The following is a 16,719-nucleotide window of genomic DNA, read 5'->3' on the forward strand; positions in this document are numbered from 1 at the left end:
GGGATGACCAAGCAGCTCCAGGAACTTGCTGATTTTACAAGGGAAAAGGCACAGAGCTTTACTATCAACCCTTCCTCCAGGCAGTATGTTTTCACACCTAGTATCCTTTTTATTTTATTTTTTTCCTTTTTTGGGGGGTACACGGGCCTCTCACTGTTGTGGCCTCTCCCGCTGCGGAGCACAGGCTCCGGACGTGCAGGCTCAGTGGCCATGGCTCACGGGCCCAGCCGCTGTGCGGCATGTGGGATCCTCCCGGACCGGGGCACGAACCCGTGTCCCCTGCATCGGCAGGCAGACTCCCAACCACTGCGCCACCAGGGAAGCCCCCTAGTATCCTTTTTAAATGCTAAATCATTTGTTAGTTTGCATCAGCTTCATGTAAGATCGTTTCTGGCTGGTACAGCTTCCACTGTCACTTCGTACTTGTTGTATTGGCGTGGAGCCATTCCCTTGAGACACTTACCTGCACATGACAAGCTAAGGGTAGTCTCCGTGCAGGGGAGGATTTCGAGTGCTGAAGAATGTTAAGCCTACGGAATTCTCCTTCCTCCAAAGTGCCCAGTTTGTCCGTCTGCAAAGCTTTGCCCTAGTGGGGCTCCCAACCAATCAGGAACTAACAGAGAGGGCATCTCAGAGAACTGGGATTGCCAGCACACTTGATTTCCCCTTCCCTTTTCTCTCTTCACACGATCTTCCTATCACTCATATCTTAAACTTCAACACCCCAATGAGGTGAGGGTGGTTCTCAGGACCAGACTCTTCCTCACCCGCATTTTCCAACTGTTCTTCCTCTGGAGGCATCCATATTGCAAATTCATCCTGCACTTAAGAATCTCGTTCCAAGTCTTCTCATCTGTACTTATTACATCTACATTTGCCTTCCTCTAGTTGCCACTCCATGGTTTCTCCCTTTTGGCAAAGGCCTGGTAAGTGGAGGATGAACCTGGTCTTCCTTAAAGCCAACTTCCGTCTATGGTGGGTGCTCTGAACTACACCACAGACTCCCTCCCTGTGAAGATTCTGTTACTAGCACTGTGCCTCTGAGCCTTTAATGAGTATTCCTGCCCACCTACTTGAAATGGCTGGCATAAGCACAACAGCCCAAGCCAAACACTGCCTGCCTATCCTTTAAACTTCAGATTTGTTTTGCTAAAGCAAAAATCTTGGATGTGTCCTCTAACCTTCTGCAGAACTACTCTCTTCTCTCAGGACAACCAGGAAGATGCAGTTTTAATGGCAACATCTTCGCTCTATCAGTCTGCAACCACAGAAAATCTGTACTCCAGACACATGAACTTTTTTTCCTGGGGAGATATAACACTTGCCATCAAACCCTGAGATACTTTCATGTCTTATGCTTCTTGGTGGCAGTGTGAACACAGCCTGAAGGCTAATGCTAGCACATTCAACCACAGTGTCGCTAAAAGAGGAAGGCTCGTGTGTCCAAGGGGCCCGTGCTCTTCAGAGTATGGGAACATGGACTGCGGTCAGGCCAGAACTGGGCTGCAGGGATTTGGGCAGCAAAGTTGCTCAATGGACTCTTTGCTTCCCTCTCAGACCTAAGACCTGCTGAGGAGGGCTATTGTATCTTCAAATGGGGGAGCCAGGAATTCCAGTCAGCCCGTGACTCATGTGGGGGGGGGGGGTGAGGGTGGGAGCAGAAGCTGAGTCGACTGGCCTGTTGCAAGGAATGGGAGGGGTCAGCACAGACCACAGGATCCAGGGCTAAGATGTTTCCTGGGGTCCCAGTGCAGGCACGATAAGGTTTTCTTCTGTCAGAAGCGGCCTAATGGGGCTGTGTATGTGCTTCCTGCACCATTATGGGTGTTTACCTAAGCAGAAAGCTTATGTTTAACAAGTTAAGTAAAAATTAAAAGTGGGCTTCTCCTAACTTTTTATAACTGAACAGTATCATATTTTCTCAATGCCAATAATCAATCACTCTCTCATGTCTCTCAGCACATCAGGAGATAAATTAGCAACTCTTTTAAGAGTCTGACTTGTATCAATTTTAGAAACTTTAGAAAGGTAGTATATAAAAGATGGTGTCTGCCTTTCCTAAAATTTAAGATTTTGGCTTTGTTGAATCTGAAGTAAGATTTCAATAGACAACTTTAAAATATAATTAACCTTTTTAAAAGCTAAGTCCACCTTGAGAGGAAAACCACTGGAATTAGCAATGAGAAATCCAATTATAAAAGTTTACATTTCTAAAAATTTCCAAATATTAAACTGAGGTAATAGAAAAAAAAAGTGGAGCAGGTGAATATTCAAATCAGAGATTCTCCAATTTCTTAGCTCTCGGACTCTTTGCATAATGCCGCAAATCAGTAGTCTAGGGAGCTTTTCAGCTACATCCTAAAGCTCTCCTTTATAAGGAACTCCACACTCTACCTTAGGAAGCTCTCCATTATTAACCCTGATGATAACAAAACCCTTCCACCATGGACCAAAATAGAAATGTTATTTTCTGGTTTTAACATCATCAAGCACCCCATGGTATTTTCAGCACAACAGCAGATAGTCTGGAATGGATACTTATTACCCTCAAGCAAGATCTTTTTCTAGTGCATTGTGTTGAAATAATCTCTTTAGGTGTGAGAGAGATATTTGGGTCTGCTCCTGAGCAGACACTAAGATAATCTGAACTGACTGTTTTTATAAGATTGCCTTTAAATGTTATCATCATGTCATTTCAACTTCCCTCCCTCTAGGTTAAAAACACTACTAAACCAACCACAACAGAATTTGGTTTACATAGTCAAATCTTTCCTACAAATTACCGAAGGAGGTACTGGATGAAGCAGATCCCCTCTACCCAACACCATTCTTAGCACTTCTGAGAGAACCAGTGCCCTCCATTCCTTGAAATTTTTATAACTACTTTTTTGGAAATAATTTTTAAGTATTTTTGTGTTATTTTTAACATGACAGGGCTTTACCATATTCACACTTTGTGCAACCATGATAACCATTTAATTCCAGAACACTTTCATCAGCCCAAAAGAAACTCCTTACCCATCAATGGTCACACCCCATTCCTGCTCTCCCCAGCCCCCAGCAACCACTAATCTACTATCTGTCTGCATGGATATTACATATAATTTGCCTGTTCTAGACATTTCATATAAAAATGGAATCATATGTGATCTGATTCTTTTGTACCTGGACTCATTCAGTATGCTTTCAAGGTTCATTCACGTTGTGGCACGTATCATATTTCATTCCTTTTTGTGGCTGAACAGCCAATGGCAAGATATACCACGTTTTGTTTATCTACTATCAGTTGATGGGCAGTTTGGTTGTTCTCACTTTTTGGCTATTGTGAATAACACTGCTATGAACATTTGTACATACGTTTTTGTGTACACACGTTTTCACTTCTCTTGAGTATATACTTAGGAGTGGAACTGCTGGGTCATAGAGTAACTCTATGTTTGAGGAACTCATGGTGATTCATGCAATTCAGTCCAGCCGCATGGCCATTAATGGGTCAACCAGTGAAAATGTTATTTCCATCAGTATCAAAAGGCTTTCTATAAACAACCAGGAGTAACATCCATTACTCTCCCCAGCGCTGTGTGGCATGTCACACTAACATTAAAGGAAACTAGACTTATCTAACACAACTGGTTTCCTGGTAGTTCATGCTTTTCTGGCTGCCTCCAAACCAAGTGGAGCTACGTCGGCGAATCATCATGGGGAGGAGGGGGGGTTGCTGGGAACAGCGACACTGAAGAACAGTTGCTTACACACAGGGCCTCTAGAGCATCTTTTGGTTTAATTGTCCTGTTTCAGGCACCAGTCAATCAGGTCCAAAATCTATATATTTTCAGCAGATTGATTTTTTTCAATTGAAGCATGGCTGATTTACAATACTGTGTTAGTTTCAGGTATACAACATACTAATTCAGCATTTTTGCAGATTATATTCCATTATAGGTTATTACAAGACAATGGGTATAATTCCCTGTGTTATACGTATATCCTTGTTGCTTATGTATTTTACATATAGTAGTTTGTATCTATTAAACCCATACCCCTAATTTCCCCCTCCCCTTCTGAGTCTGTTTCGTATATACATTCGTAGTATCTTTTAGATTCCACATATAGGTGATATTATACAGCATCTGTCTTTGCCCAGCGTATTTTACTAAGCATAATATTCTCTAGGTCCATCCACATTGCTGCAAATGGCAGTATTTCATTCTTTTTTATGGCTGAGTAATATTCCATTGTTTATATACACACACCACATCTTAATCCAAACACCTGTTGATGGGCACTTGGTTTGCTTCCATATCTTGGCTATTGTAAGTAGTGCTGCACTGAACACTGGGGCACATGTATTTTTTCAAAGTAGTGTTTTCATTTTTTCCAGATACATACCCAAGAGTGGAACTGCTAGATCATATGGAGGAATTGCTAGATCTTATGGTTGCTCTATCTTCACTTTTTTGAGGAACCCCCATACTGTTTTCCACAGTGGTTGCACCAATTTATATTCCCATCCTCAGTGTACAAGGGTTCGCTTTTCTCCACATCCTCTCCGACACTTGTTATTTGTAGACTTTTTGATGATAGCCATTCTGACAGGTGTGAGGTGATACGTCATTGTAGTTTTGATTTGCATTTCTCTTATAGAGATGTTAAGCATCTTTTCATGTGTCTGTTAGCCATCTGTATGTCTTCTTTGTAAAAATGTCTATTCAAGTCTTCTGCCCCTTTCTTGATTGGGTGGTTGTTGTTGGTTTTTTTTTTGATACTGAGTTGTATGAGCTGTTTGTATATTTTAAATATTAACCCCTTGTCAGTCGCATCATTTGCAAATAGTTTCTCCCATTCCATAGGTTGTCTTTTTAGTAGATTGAGAAACTAAGTCTCTAGATTACCAGTTGGCAAACTATAGCCCATGGGCCAAATCCAGCCAGCTACCTGACTTTTTTTTTTTTAAACAACCTACTAGCTAAGAGTTCTTACATTTTTAAATGTCTACATTTTAAATAGTTATGTACGTACCTATATGTAACATCCACAATTTGTATCTTGGCTCCCAATGCCTAAAATATTTAATATCTGGTCCTTTAAGAAAATATTTGCAGACCCTTGCTCTAGATGATACTCAGGCAAATTAAACTAGTCTCCAGTCTTAATACCAGAGATTCCCAAACCATCTTTTCCTGACACCTCCATGAAATTCAGAATTCTTTGATCAGTATGATCATAAGCTTTCAAAAACTCTTCCCATCACATTCTAATTTTGGAGAGCTTCTATAAAATATGATCTATATAAAGCTTCAAGGAAATGTAGTACCTCTTTAGATTTTTAGAGATTAGAAAAATATTACATACTTAGGGATATTTCTAGAGAACAGCTATTAAGCACTGAAATCAAAGGAGCTTTAAAAACAAGACGATACGTCTATTGTTTTGCAAATAACTTGGAAGCTATCCTTTCTAAAGGGCAAGGAGCTGATCTACAGGATTTCTCCATTCTTCCCTCATCATCCCAATAAATCACCTCAGACTATTGCTCTGGGGTCCAGCCTCAAGTCCTGAGCACAATTTTCTTCAAAGATGAAAAGTGGAATGTACATACCTTGTATTAGCTACTCTTTTTGTTAAGTGGCCAATTCCGGGATGTGGAGGTGTTCCCCAGGAATGAAGCCCATACAGACACAGGCTTCTGAAGCGCCAAACAGTAGTAAGAATTCTCTCTCAGCTCTCCGCGCTACTCTGAGTGGTGAAAGACAGTCCTTTTCAACCTCACAACTGGCATTCTCTTTCATTACTTATGGCGCAGGCCATCCGTCAACGTGAGACAGAGCAGGAAGCTGCTGGAAGGAGTGCGTGCATCCAGCTCTCCCCTTTGAACGGTCTGCCGCCTCACTGAAGAACGTTTTCTCCAGATGCTGCCAGCAGACACTCTGTAATATTTAACCCACAAATCATCACATTCCCCACCCTCTGAGCTGGGGCTTGTCCTTGAACCTCCCCCCTAGCGAGGTATTAACCAAGCTGGCCACTGATACAATAGCTCTTTACAAACTCAGTAAAACCTGCCACACCATGGAACCGATATACTAAAAACACTGCCCTCCTAACACGAAAACATCCGCTGTAGGTAAATCTCGGAGGGTAATGCAGGACGCTGCACACATCTCACAAGGAGTAAACCCTGGCTAGCTCACTAAGGAGAATATTTTATCAATGTAAACATATCAGCCACACAACTGCACAGAAAATTAGAGCAAGTGTATCTTGGAAACGGAGGCATCTTGCAGAAACAGCATTACAGGCAAGTCACTTCAGATCCTGCAATGTCCAGGAAAACTGCCTTGCCTCTGAAGAAGGAAACCATATTGCTGTCTGGTTGTTTCAGGAACCAGTATGGATTTTTAAAAAATGATTCTTGCACTTTATCTACTGTGACACGTTAAAGCCATCTACAGAGCGAAGTGTTTCCAAACCATGATACTGTAACTTAGAAAGATGACTGACAGGACATACTCACACTGAAAAGGTGCTGCCACATGATCGTGTCCAAATCTTAAAGGGAATGAACCTTCAGTAGACTGCTCTCCCGAAATCACCTTCTGAGCTGCGAAGTACTTGGGCTTGAGCACATATTCCTGGGCCTGGCCATGATGAATCATCACATTCTGTGAGGAAAGGGGTGTCACTCTGGAAAGAAACAAAGTAAGGATAAGGAAATTAATAATGGACTTTTAAAGTCAACTAAGAAGGAAAGAATAAGAAATCAGTTAAACTTAGAAAGGAGCATAAAAATTTCATGCAAGGCTAATTTTTTCCTTCAAATACTGTAGTCATGACATATTAAGAAATAATAACACCTTACCCTTGGAAACCTCCAGCATAAAGGAGACTCTGCCTGTCTAGTCAAGAAGCGTAAGGACATACAGGTCGTCAACAGACGGAGTCTATCAAAGCACTGAAAGCACAGCTACCATGAGCCCTCATGCAACACACGCAAGTTATATTTAAGACAAAAACATACATGAACAGGTATGTATATCAGGAAGGTATTAAACCTCTTTGAGCCTCACTTTCCTATTCTGTACCATGGAATATCTACTGCACAGGGCTAAGAAAAAAATTCTTGTAAAAATCTGAACACATAAAAACTGAAAAATATTTTATAATCTTTTGAAATATAAATTATGATGATGGGGAAAAACACACTCATATCATTGTAGTTAACAGTTATTTTAATATTTTATGCTGTATCTCAATGATTAAAACTGTACTATTTAGGTTAAGTGTTTCATAATTACTAGTCTCTAAGAATAATAAGAATAATAACTTATGACAATCTCATAATTTTGTCAATGACACGAGTCAAGACCTCTGAGGACTCCTGAACACGATTACTGTGTTTTCACCCTCCTGGTTGAACCCTTTTCTCTTCTATGACAGTTCTCTACTGCTGCATGTACTGTATACTTTAAAATAAGCCTTCATCAAGATTTAATCACTCCCTGAGGGACAGAATTGAAATCATTCACTAAGCAAGACAAACAATGTAGAATATAAAGAAGATATACCAACTAATCCTGGAAAATGCAAACTTGCTATTAAAATTGTTGGAACAGACCATTTTAGCAGCAAACTGAGCCTCTGGAAGGAAACTTGCCCTCTGCTATAATCTTGAATATTATTGACTGTGACACGTTAAAGCCATCTAAACCGAACAATATTTCCAAACTACCATACTATAACCGGGGTTTTGTGGCACCTTATTAGCATGAGTTTAGCCCAGTCAACCATCTTCCCAAAAGACTGGCCCTAATGAGGGACTATGTGAACAAGAGGAAGAAAAGACACCACGGGTGGCGAGCAAGAAAGATAAATCATCAAGCCACCAAAAACACCCACACAGTGTCTCATCAAAAGCAGTAGCAGAATCTTGAATAAATCCAGCCTATCGGATTCATTCTGGTGGGGATGGATGAGGTATTTTGTGAGACAAGACAACCATTAGAGACAAATAGAAGAGGCTGGGATTAAGGGTGCTTCCCTCTTAGCCAGTCAGTGATCTAAACCTATTACTTTCAACCCTGTAGTCCCAGGAAAGCCTAGGAAAATACATCTTGCGCCTAGATTTTCCCAGACACAATGCCGTGGAAGGGCATTCTCTTTGTCACTGGATGACTGACTTAAGTTACTAAAAGCCTAAAGCTTAACATTGTAAACACTTTTGTTTTGATGATGTAAGTGTTGGTTTGAACTTTAAGTATGTTTGATTGGGATGAAGTAGAAAGTGAAACAGCTGGACACATCTGGTGGTGACTGATAAGAACCACAAGGCTGCTCTGTCAGCCCTGTGGAAAGGGGAAGCCCTCCTTCTCATCTCAGGGGCAACTCGCTCCCCAGCTACACTGTCAACCCCGTCACTATACTACTGGGACCTGCTGAGAGAAGTACAGGCTGACTCCTGTTCAGAAGAGGACAGCCCGGCATTCCAAGAGACCTTGAAGCTGCTACAACTAATTCCTGCTCTGACCACTGCCAGATAAGGGTGACCGCGGGCTCTGCCTTCTAGTTGAGGTCCTCCCTTTCTCTCCCCTCTGAATCACAGAAGTGAGAAGCAGCAAGAAACCGAGCTGAAAGCACATGTGTGTGTGGGCTCCTTTTCCCTAAACATAACAAAAAGGTAATGAACCTACAAGAGAACTGTACCAGGTCTAGAACTTGAGTAACAAACCTCAGCCATCATTAACTAAAGGAAATGAGTAATAGTACTGGTAATGGTACCCACGTCTTACTATAACTATACTACAAGCGACAAACACATTGCAAATATGAAACTACACAGAGCTGTGCTTCCTCGTCCTCCATCTCCGTCACTTTCCTCCAATTCGATTATGTAAATAAATACATGTGCTCGCAAAGACACACAGACACACACAGATGAACAGACAGGCCACTCTGTCTCGTGGCTTCATGCAGAAGCAAAGCCATAAGAAGTGACACCATGTGGGGCAAGTAGAGGCAACTGTCCACTCACTCATTCCACAAATAGAAATTAAGTGTAATCACCATCCTACTCTCCGTTCGTCACTTCCTCCTTCATGGTTGGCATCTACCTTTTCCTCTAATTTCACCCTTCACAATTATTTCCACTTTGGACCATCTCTCAGCCTTACAAATATATATCCTCTTTAACTCTTCTTTTCCTTCTCTCTTTTTTTTTTTTTTTGCGGTACGCGGGCCTCTCACCGTTGTGGCCTCTCCCTTTGCGGAGCACAGGCTCCGGACGCGCAGGCTCAGCGGCCATGGCTCACGGGCCCAGCCGCTCCGCGGCATATGGGATCTTCCCGGACCGGGGCACAAACCCGTGTCCCCTGCATCGGCAGGCGGACTCCCAACCACTGCACCACCAGGGAAGCCCTTTTCCTTCTCTTTTACTCAACTATATGTAGTGTTTCCTACCTCCCAGGGAAGAAGAAAAAAAATCTCATTCAATTGGGATTTTCTCCTCTCTTCCCCCATCCCTTTACATAAAAAAAAAAAAAAAAAAAGGCTTAACAATCGCTAGTGAAAATCAGATCTGTCATAGCATTATAAATAATTTTTTAAGGGAAAACCAAAATGTTTAAAGAAAATTAGATTAAAATGAAAACTACAGGACCCCTGGTTCAAAATGGATTTGGGGGCACCCATATATTTTCCCTTCCAAGGAAGCCCTAAAAGTTATAGGTAAGGAATAAAAAAAGAAAAATCCAGACTTGACATTTGGCTGTTATGCAATAGGACAGCCACACTAGTCATTAAAATATTGAAGTACTCTGTTCTGACAAACATCTACTGTCCCAAGCCCTTAGTGTTCCCCCCTCCCCCACTCCACTGGACTCCCCAGGATATCCACTCAGTCCCATAAGTAAGAATTTCACATTTGACAGAGCTGGAGACCTCAGGGTCTCGGCTCCAGCATCCTTTCTGATGTGTGGCACAGGTACTGACCAAGGATACTAAAAATGTTTCACAAAGCCCATTAACACATACAGGAAAAATTTCAACAAATCTGTAAGAGAGCAGGGCAGACTGAGAAGTGTTGACTGTTGTAGCAGGAAGGAAGCCATACCTAAATATTTTAACTTCTTTTATCTCAATCTACAGTAAGAAGCACATTCTACATGGAGATCCAGTACACATCCATACATATTTTTTTAAATACAGCTAAGTATTACAAAATAGTATATTTATCCTTACTATGCAAAGGACACGAATATTCTCTCCTGTCACTTTTTTAAATGACAGTCTTGAACTACTACATTGATGTCATGACTTCCTGACTCCTAATGGGTCACAAAGTAGCTTAAGGACACTGGTCGAAAAAAATCGCACAGGCACAGAGGAAGCCATCTTCCCAGGAGACCACAGACATGTTCTGGATACTCAAACCAAGTAAAGCACAGGGTGATAATGAGAAGTAGGGCTGAACACTGGTGTCTTCACTAAGAAGGCTACATATGAAGGCAGCTGTTCTCCCTGATTCTAGCAAAGAGAACATCCAAGGGTCAGGCTTCTACCCCCATCAGGGAAAAAAATGAGTCTTCTTCTCTAAAAGAATGGAACTATGTGGTACAAACCACAAAACTTACTCCCCCAGAGTAAGGCCCTCTCATTCTGGTGTTTGGAGATCCCCTAGCTTCCAGATTGGTTTCCCATATTTCCCCTAAAAGGAAGGTTGCCAGGCAACCAGGAGACAGGGAGCTCCAGGAGAATGATCCTAGGGAGAAAAGGGGGAGTCATGAGAATGGAAAACATGATTGAGATTTTGGAGAAAGTTGACTATATATACTCAATTGACGGAATGGGAAAAGGGAGAATCCATTCCCATTTGATGCTAGAAACACACTCCTTCAGAAAGCACAGAGATGTTGGCTGTGGACACACAGAGGGAGCAACCCAAGCACCCTATACTGGGCTTTGCCTTGAGTGGAACACCCACAGACAATATTGCGAAGGCTGTAACTGCTAGAAACAACCCATGTGACCAACGTAGGTGATATAAATATACATACCTAGCTGGCGGAGGTTGGAAAATTCTGGAAGAGGAAGAGGAGAAGTGAAGGGAAGATGAGGAGAGCCACTGCCCTCATCTTACAAAATGGAGGGTCATGAGAGAACATTCACAACCTTGAAAGATGAGGTTGACCGAAGAGGAAATAGAGGTTTAAATGTGCTGGTGGAGTATGCAGAGACAAACTCTTAATACTAAACAATGATGTTTGAGAGGTAGGGTGGGGAACGAGAGGTGAAATGAATGAGCTGAATCTTCATCTCCTACGGCAAGCAGTTTTTAGACAACACTTAAAGGGAATAAATCTAGAACTGGCAGAGGTCACTACCAGAAGGAGTAATAGGACTTGAGGATTAAATTAAGGGTGGCGGGGAGCAAAAGGAAAAGGAGTCAAGTGATGATGAAGGTTTCCAGCCTGGTTGACTAGAAGGGTATTTTTGGTTCAAGTCCAAGAGGAAAAGTAAAGGCAAGGAGGTGTGCCGAGTTAAGGCAGTCAGATAAAAAGGGCGAGTGTGTGGGGAAGATAATTATGTTAGTTTTAGAGATAGAAATGTGGGGTGGATCTCTGGGGAGCAGATACAGAAAGCCTGAGTTTAGGAACAGTGATGTTCCAAATTCTTCTAAGGCAAAAATGTTTCAGAAAAACTATGGAACCACACAGTCTTGGAGGCTAGTTGCGCTTAAGTGGTGGGGACACAAAGAAAATCAAGAGGAGATAAAAACAAAACGAACATAGATACAGAAACGATAAGTGGAAGAAAGTTTCTAGATGGAAAGGAGAGAGGACCATCTGAAAATTGCTGCAGGAAAGGCAGGGAAACAAGCAATTGGAAAAGGCCACTGGGTTGGGTTGTAGGTCAAAGCCCCCTCAGCACTGCCACTTTACTAGTGACAGGAGTGGGACTGCATGGGGTGAAACACTTGATGGGTGCTCTACTGGTGACACTCAGAAAAGGAGAGAAGCAGGCCAGAAATCAGGGGTACAGCCAGCCATCTGAAGACTTGAATCTGTGTAAACCTCTATCTTTGTAACTAGAAAGGAAACAATTACATAAAACTTCTTTCCTTAAAAGAAGGGATTAGTTACACACTGCTTACACTTCTGCCTTCACAGTGGCAATTTTTGGCACGAGAATGGACTAAATTTTTCCATATCTCTGCTAAATCCATTATTTGACCTGTAGAGCAGGTGGGAGGATCTGGCAACACCCAAGCCCCTTTCCACTTAAGGAAAGGGCTTTGGACCTCACAGAAGGGAGCCTCCAACAGGCCATAAAATGTTTCCCACAGAAGGTAGGTCTGACATGATCAAACCCTCTCCCCTATGATTAGGGCACTCAGGTTTATAATCAGGATGAAGAAAAACTGGGAGAGGAAACAGTGTTGCCACAGAGAAGTCACCTCCAGTCTTTCAGGGCCTCTTTCTCTTTACAAAATTCAACTGGTCATATGTGCCCTGGTTGTGTTTCAAGTAGCTTAGAAGCGTGGGTGAATGCGCCTCAAAGAACAGAATGCACCAAAGTAAATAAGAAATGCAAGCTGTGATTTGAGGGAGAAAGGCTCTCTCCTGCAAAGTTCAAGGACAATGTGCAAAGAGACGGACAAAGAAAAACCTCCCTCTAGGAAGAGGTCGCTAGGCAGAGTAACACACACACACACAGAGGTAAGGGGAGACAAGTGTTTGTTTTCAGTAACCCCATTCATAGGAAATTATCTATCCAACCAAAAAAAATAAGGAGGTAAAAGGCTGCTGATGAGGAGACTAAAGGACATCACAGACTTCCAGTAACAGAGTGAGGGCTGGAGCACGCCAGAACAAACACAGAGAAAGTGAAACGAAACAAGCAAACACAGTCATGAGAACAGGAAGAAAGTAAAGATTACACTGAAAATATCAACGTAGGGATAGACCAGTAAAAAGTCCTACACTGCAAATGAGATGAAAAAGACAAAAAATACTGAAAAAATAAAATTAAGGAAGGTAGATATTGGGGGTTGGGGGGCATGTTGGAAAGACATGGAAATTAAGGGAGCTTTGGTGGTCATCATGAATAAACATGGTAAACTCAACCAAGTGGAACCGATTTTCTTTTACCAGTGGTTCTTAACTGGGGTGATTTGACTCCCAACCAGGGACATTTGGCAATATCTGAAGGCATCTGTAATTATCAGGACCTGGAGGTAAGGCGCTCACATCTAGTGGGTAGAAGCCAGGGATGCTACTAAATATCCTATGACATACAGGACAGTCCTTCATGAGAAAGACTTATCGGGCTAAAAATGTCAACAGTTCTGAGGTTGAGAAACACTTCTGTAACCATGAGCGTTCATCACAAAACAGGTGTCATGAATACCTGAGTAAAGAGCCAATGGCCTCCAGGAGTAGCAATGAAGATGTCCACAGAAATGATGCAGCCAGGAACACAGGAATTTAGATTCAACAATAAAGAAATTGATAAAAAAAATACAACTTCCACCTGTGTCTTTTGGCAGCCCCATTAAGGCCACAGGAAGGTGGCCTTGTACTCAAGTTGTTTGGGTGGCTTGGGTGTAAGGAATGCTAGAATATCACTGAAAATGTAATGGGATGGCCAAGAAAATAATCACTTTTATTAGAACTCCTCAAAGGAACAGTATAGAATGTGGTTGGAGAAAACCCTTGGAGATAAACTGCTTAGCATTGGGCTGAGGATGTGCCATAAAGACACGATGCAAAAATAAGATCTGGTCGGTCCCTAACCCGCTTTCTAAGGAAGGTGAGTCCCATCTACTGTATGGCTTTGGTTATGCCAACAAGGTCAGAAGCATTTGGGGCCAGACATGAATTGTCTGGGATAACAAGGGAGAAAGGCTCAGGGCTGCACCAACAATTCTTCACACTACTCTCACAGTCTTCACATTCTCCTCTGAAGACATGTGTCTGACCTCAAGTGCTGGCCTCTCAGAGGCACCCTGTGCCCTGGAATAGCCCTGGTTAGAAGAGTCTTCTGCACCTGACTGCTACATGCGAACATTCAAGGAATTCTCCAACCCTCTAATCCGAAGTTCCTAGGAGGGAGGGGACTATAATAAAAGAGCTGTAATGAAGAAGAGACTCTAAGAAGCACAGTGAGCAAGGCCTCCTCTTGGGAAGTTTAATAATCATAATGCTTGGGAGATTTAAAAAAAAATGAAGTGTAAATCAACTATACTCCAATAAAATTTTTTTTTTAAATGAAGTGGACTGAAATTAAGTGCTTAAAAAATGTAAACGGTCTTAACTCAATGAAAAGTCAAAGACTGTCAGACTGAATAAAAACACCCAGGTGTTGTATATGCTGCTTACAACAATTCCATTTTAAATATAAAGACACAAATAGGTTAAAAACAAAAGGATGAAAAAAGAGGTAACATGTTAACATGAGTCAGATAAAAGCTGCAGTGGTGCTGTTAATAATAAGCAGAGTAGATTTCAGAGCAAAAAATATTATCAAGGATAAAAAGCATCATTTCATAAGGATATGGGTCAATTCATCAAGAGGACATAAGAATCCTCAACAGTTGTGAACCTGATAACAGAGCTTCAAAATACATGAAGCGAAAACCTAAAAAAAAAAAGCCATGAGAAGTAGACAAAACTTTGTAGCTGTAACTGCAGGTTTAGTACCTTTCAACTGACAGAACAAGTACACAGAAATCAGTAAGGATACAGAAGACTTGAACAACACTATCAGCTAGCTTAACCCAATTGACATTCATAGAACACTTTGCCGAAGGGCAGAGCACATGTTTCCCAAATGCATACAAGATATTTACCAAGACAGAACACATTCTGGGCCATATAAAAAATTTCAGTAACTTTTAAAGGGTTTGAGTCATACAAATTATGTTCTTTGACCATAACAGAATTAAATTAGAAATCAATAACAGAAGTATCTTTAGAAAATGCTCCAAATACTTGTAAACTAAAAACCAAATTTCAAAATAACCAATGGATCAAAGACAAAATCAAAAGGGAAATAAAAATTATTTTGAACTGAATGAAAATGAAAACACAACCTATTTGTGGGATGCTGCTAAACCACTACACCAAGGAGTAAATTTGTAATGCTAAACACCTATATTAGAAAAGAAAGGTCTCAAATCAATGACCTCGGCTTCCAAATAAAAAAACCAGCAAAAAGGAAAATAAAACCCAAAATAAAAAGAAATGAAGTAAAGACCAGAGCAGAAATATATTAATTTGGGGGGGGGGGGAGTCAATAAAAGCTGTTTGAGAAGATCAGTAAAACTGAGAAATCTCTGGCTAGACTGATACACAAAAAGAGAAAGAAGACAAGTTATCCATATTAGAAATGAGAGAAGTGACATCACTATAGGTCTAGAAGTTCAAAAGGTCTAATGAAGCAATTTGAAGAAGCCTCCATTAGCCAAAGAATAACTGTGATTGAGTTGAATTATTTGAAATATGTTTAAATGTATGCATTCATTAAAAAAACTAAGTCACCTCTGGAAGATGTTAATCAACTCATTATTTGAAAACTGGTCAATCAACAATTAGCACTACACCCTCATGTGATGGTAAATTTTTTTTTTTTTTTTGCAGTACGCAGGCCTCTCACTATTGTGGCCTCTCCCGTTGTGGAGCACAGGCTCCAGACGCGCAGGCCCAGAGGCCATGGCTCACGGGCCCTGCCGCTCCGCGGCATGTGGAATCTTCCCGGACCGGGGCACGAACCCGTGTCCCCTGCATCAGCAGGTGGACTCTCAACCACTGCACCACCAGGGAAGCCCGTGATGGTTAATTTTATGTTTCAACTTGGAGGGTGTTTTTGGATGAGATTAACATTTAACTCGGTGGACTCTGAGTAAGCAGATTGCCCTCCATCATGTGGGTGAACCTCATCTAATGAGTTGAAGGCCTGAATAGAACAAAAAGACACAGCCTCCCTGACTAAGAGGGAACTGTGCAGCAGACTACCTTCTAACATTACCTGCACCATTGGTTAGGTTCTCCTGGATCTCTGCCTGTAGGCTCTACTTCAAATCTGGACTTGCCAGCCTCCATAATCACATGAGCCAACTTCTTAAAATAATCTCATTATATACGGTATATATATACATACACACATATGCACACATGCAATTGGTTTTGTTTCTCTGAAAAAGCCCAACATATAACCTGCTACTCTCTCTATACAAACTGAACCTCAAGCAAACAACTGAGGAAAGATGGTTTGGAAAATTTTTCTAGCAGAAAAAGGATAGAATTAAAACACCATATTTGCTACCCCTATTGAAATGTAGTCAATAATCAATAACTGCTAACATCTCAAAAAGAGACAACACATGCCCCATGATGGAAGAGCACACTGCCACTTAGGAAGCAGTCCCATCAGAAAGCAAACCTGAATGTGATCAAGCATCTAGACCTACACACCACTTACAGCAAATTCAACGGGCAGAGTACATGTTAATTTCCCAGCAAAATCTACAGTTCAGTGAAGAGATTTCAAGGAAACAAAAAAAGAGGGAAGAGGGACTCACAGATCAAAATATTTAAGAAACAAAAACTGCCACGATAAATATTTTTTGATCCCCATTTGAACAAATAAGCTGTTAAAAACTTATGAAACATCTAGGGAAATTTATCTGGATTCTTAATGATAAATTTTATTAATTATCTTAGGTGG

The 16,719-nt window shown here is 41.4% G+C and overlaps 1 protein-coding gene across 2 annotated transcripts in view; it reads right to left on the bottom strand.

Annotated features, from left to right (window-relative positions):
- The window catches only part of LTBP1 (latent transforming growth factor beta binding protein 1), a 424,099-nt gene that overhangs the window by 270,978 nt on the left and 136,402 nt on the right, over nt 1–16,719 (bottom strand). For both annotated transcript variants that reach the window (XM_067703302.1, XM_067703301.1), the window contains exon 4: nt 6,515–6,684. In XM_067703302.1, coding sequence (XP_067559403.1) covers nt 6,515–6,684 — 170 coding nt within the window. The remainder of the gene's footprint in view (nt 1–6,514; nt 6,685–16,719) is intronic.

This window comes from Pseudorca crassidens, chromosome 14 (genome assembly GCF_039906515.1).
Source record: "Pseudorca crassidens isolate mPseCra1 chromosome 14, mPseCra1.hap1, whole genome shotgun sequence".
NCBI lineage: Eukaryota > Metazoa > Chordata > Mammalia > Artiodactyla > Delphinidae > Pseudorca > Pseudorca crassidens.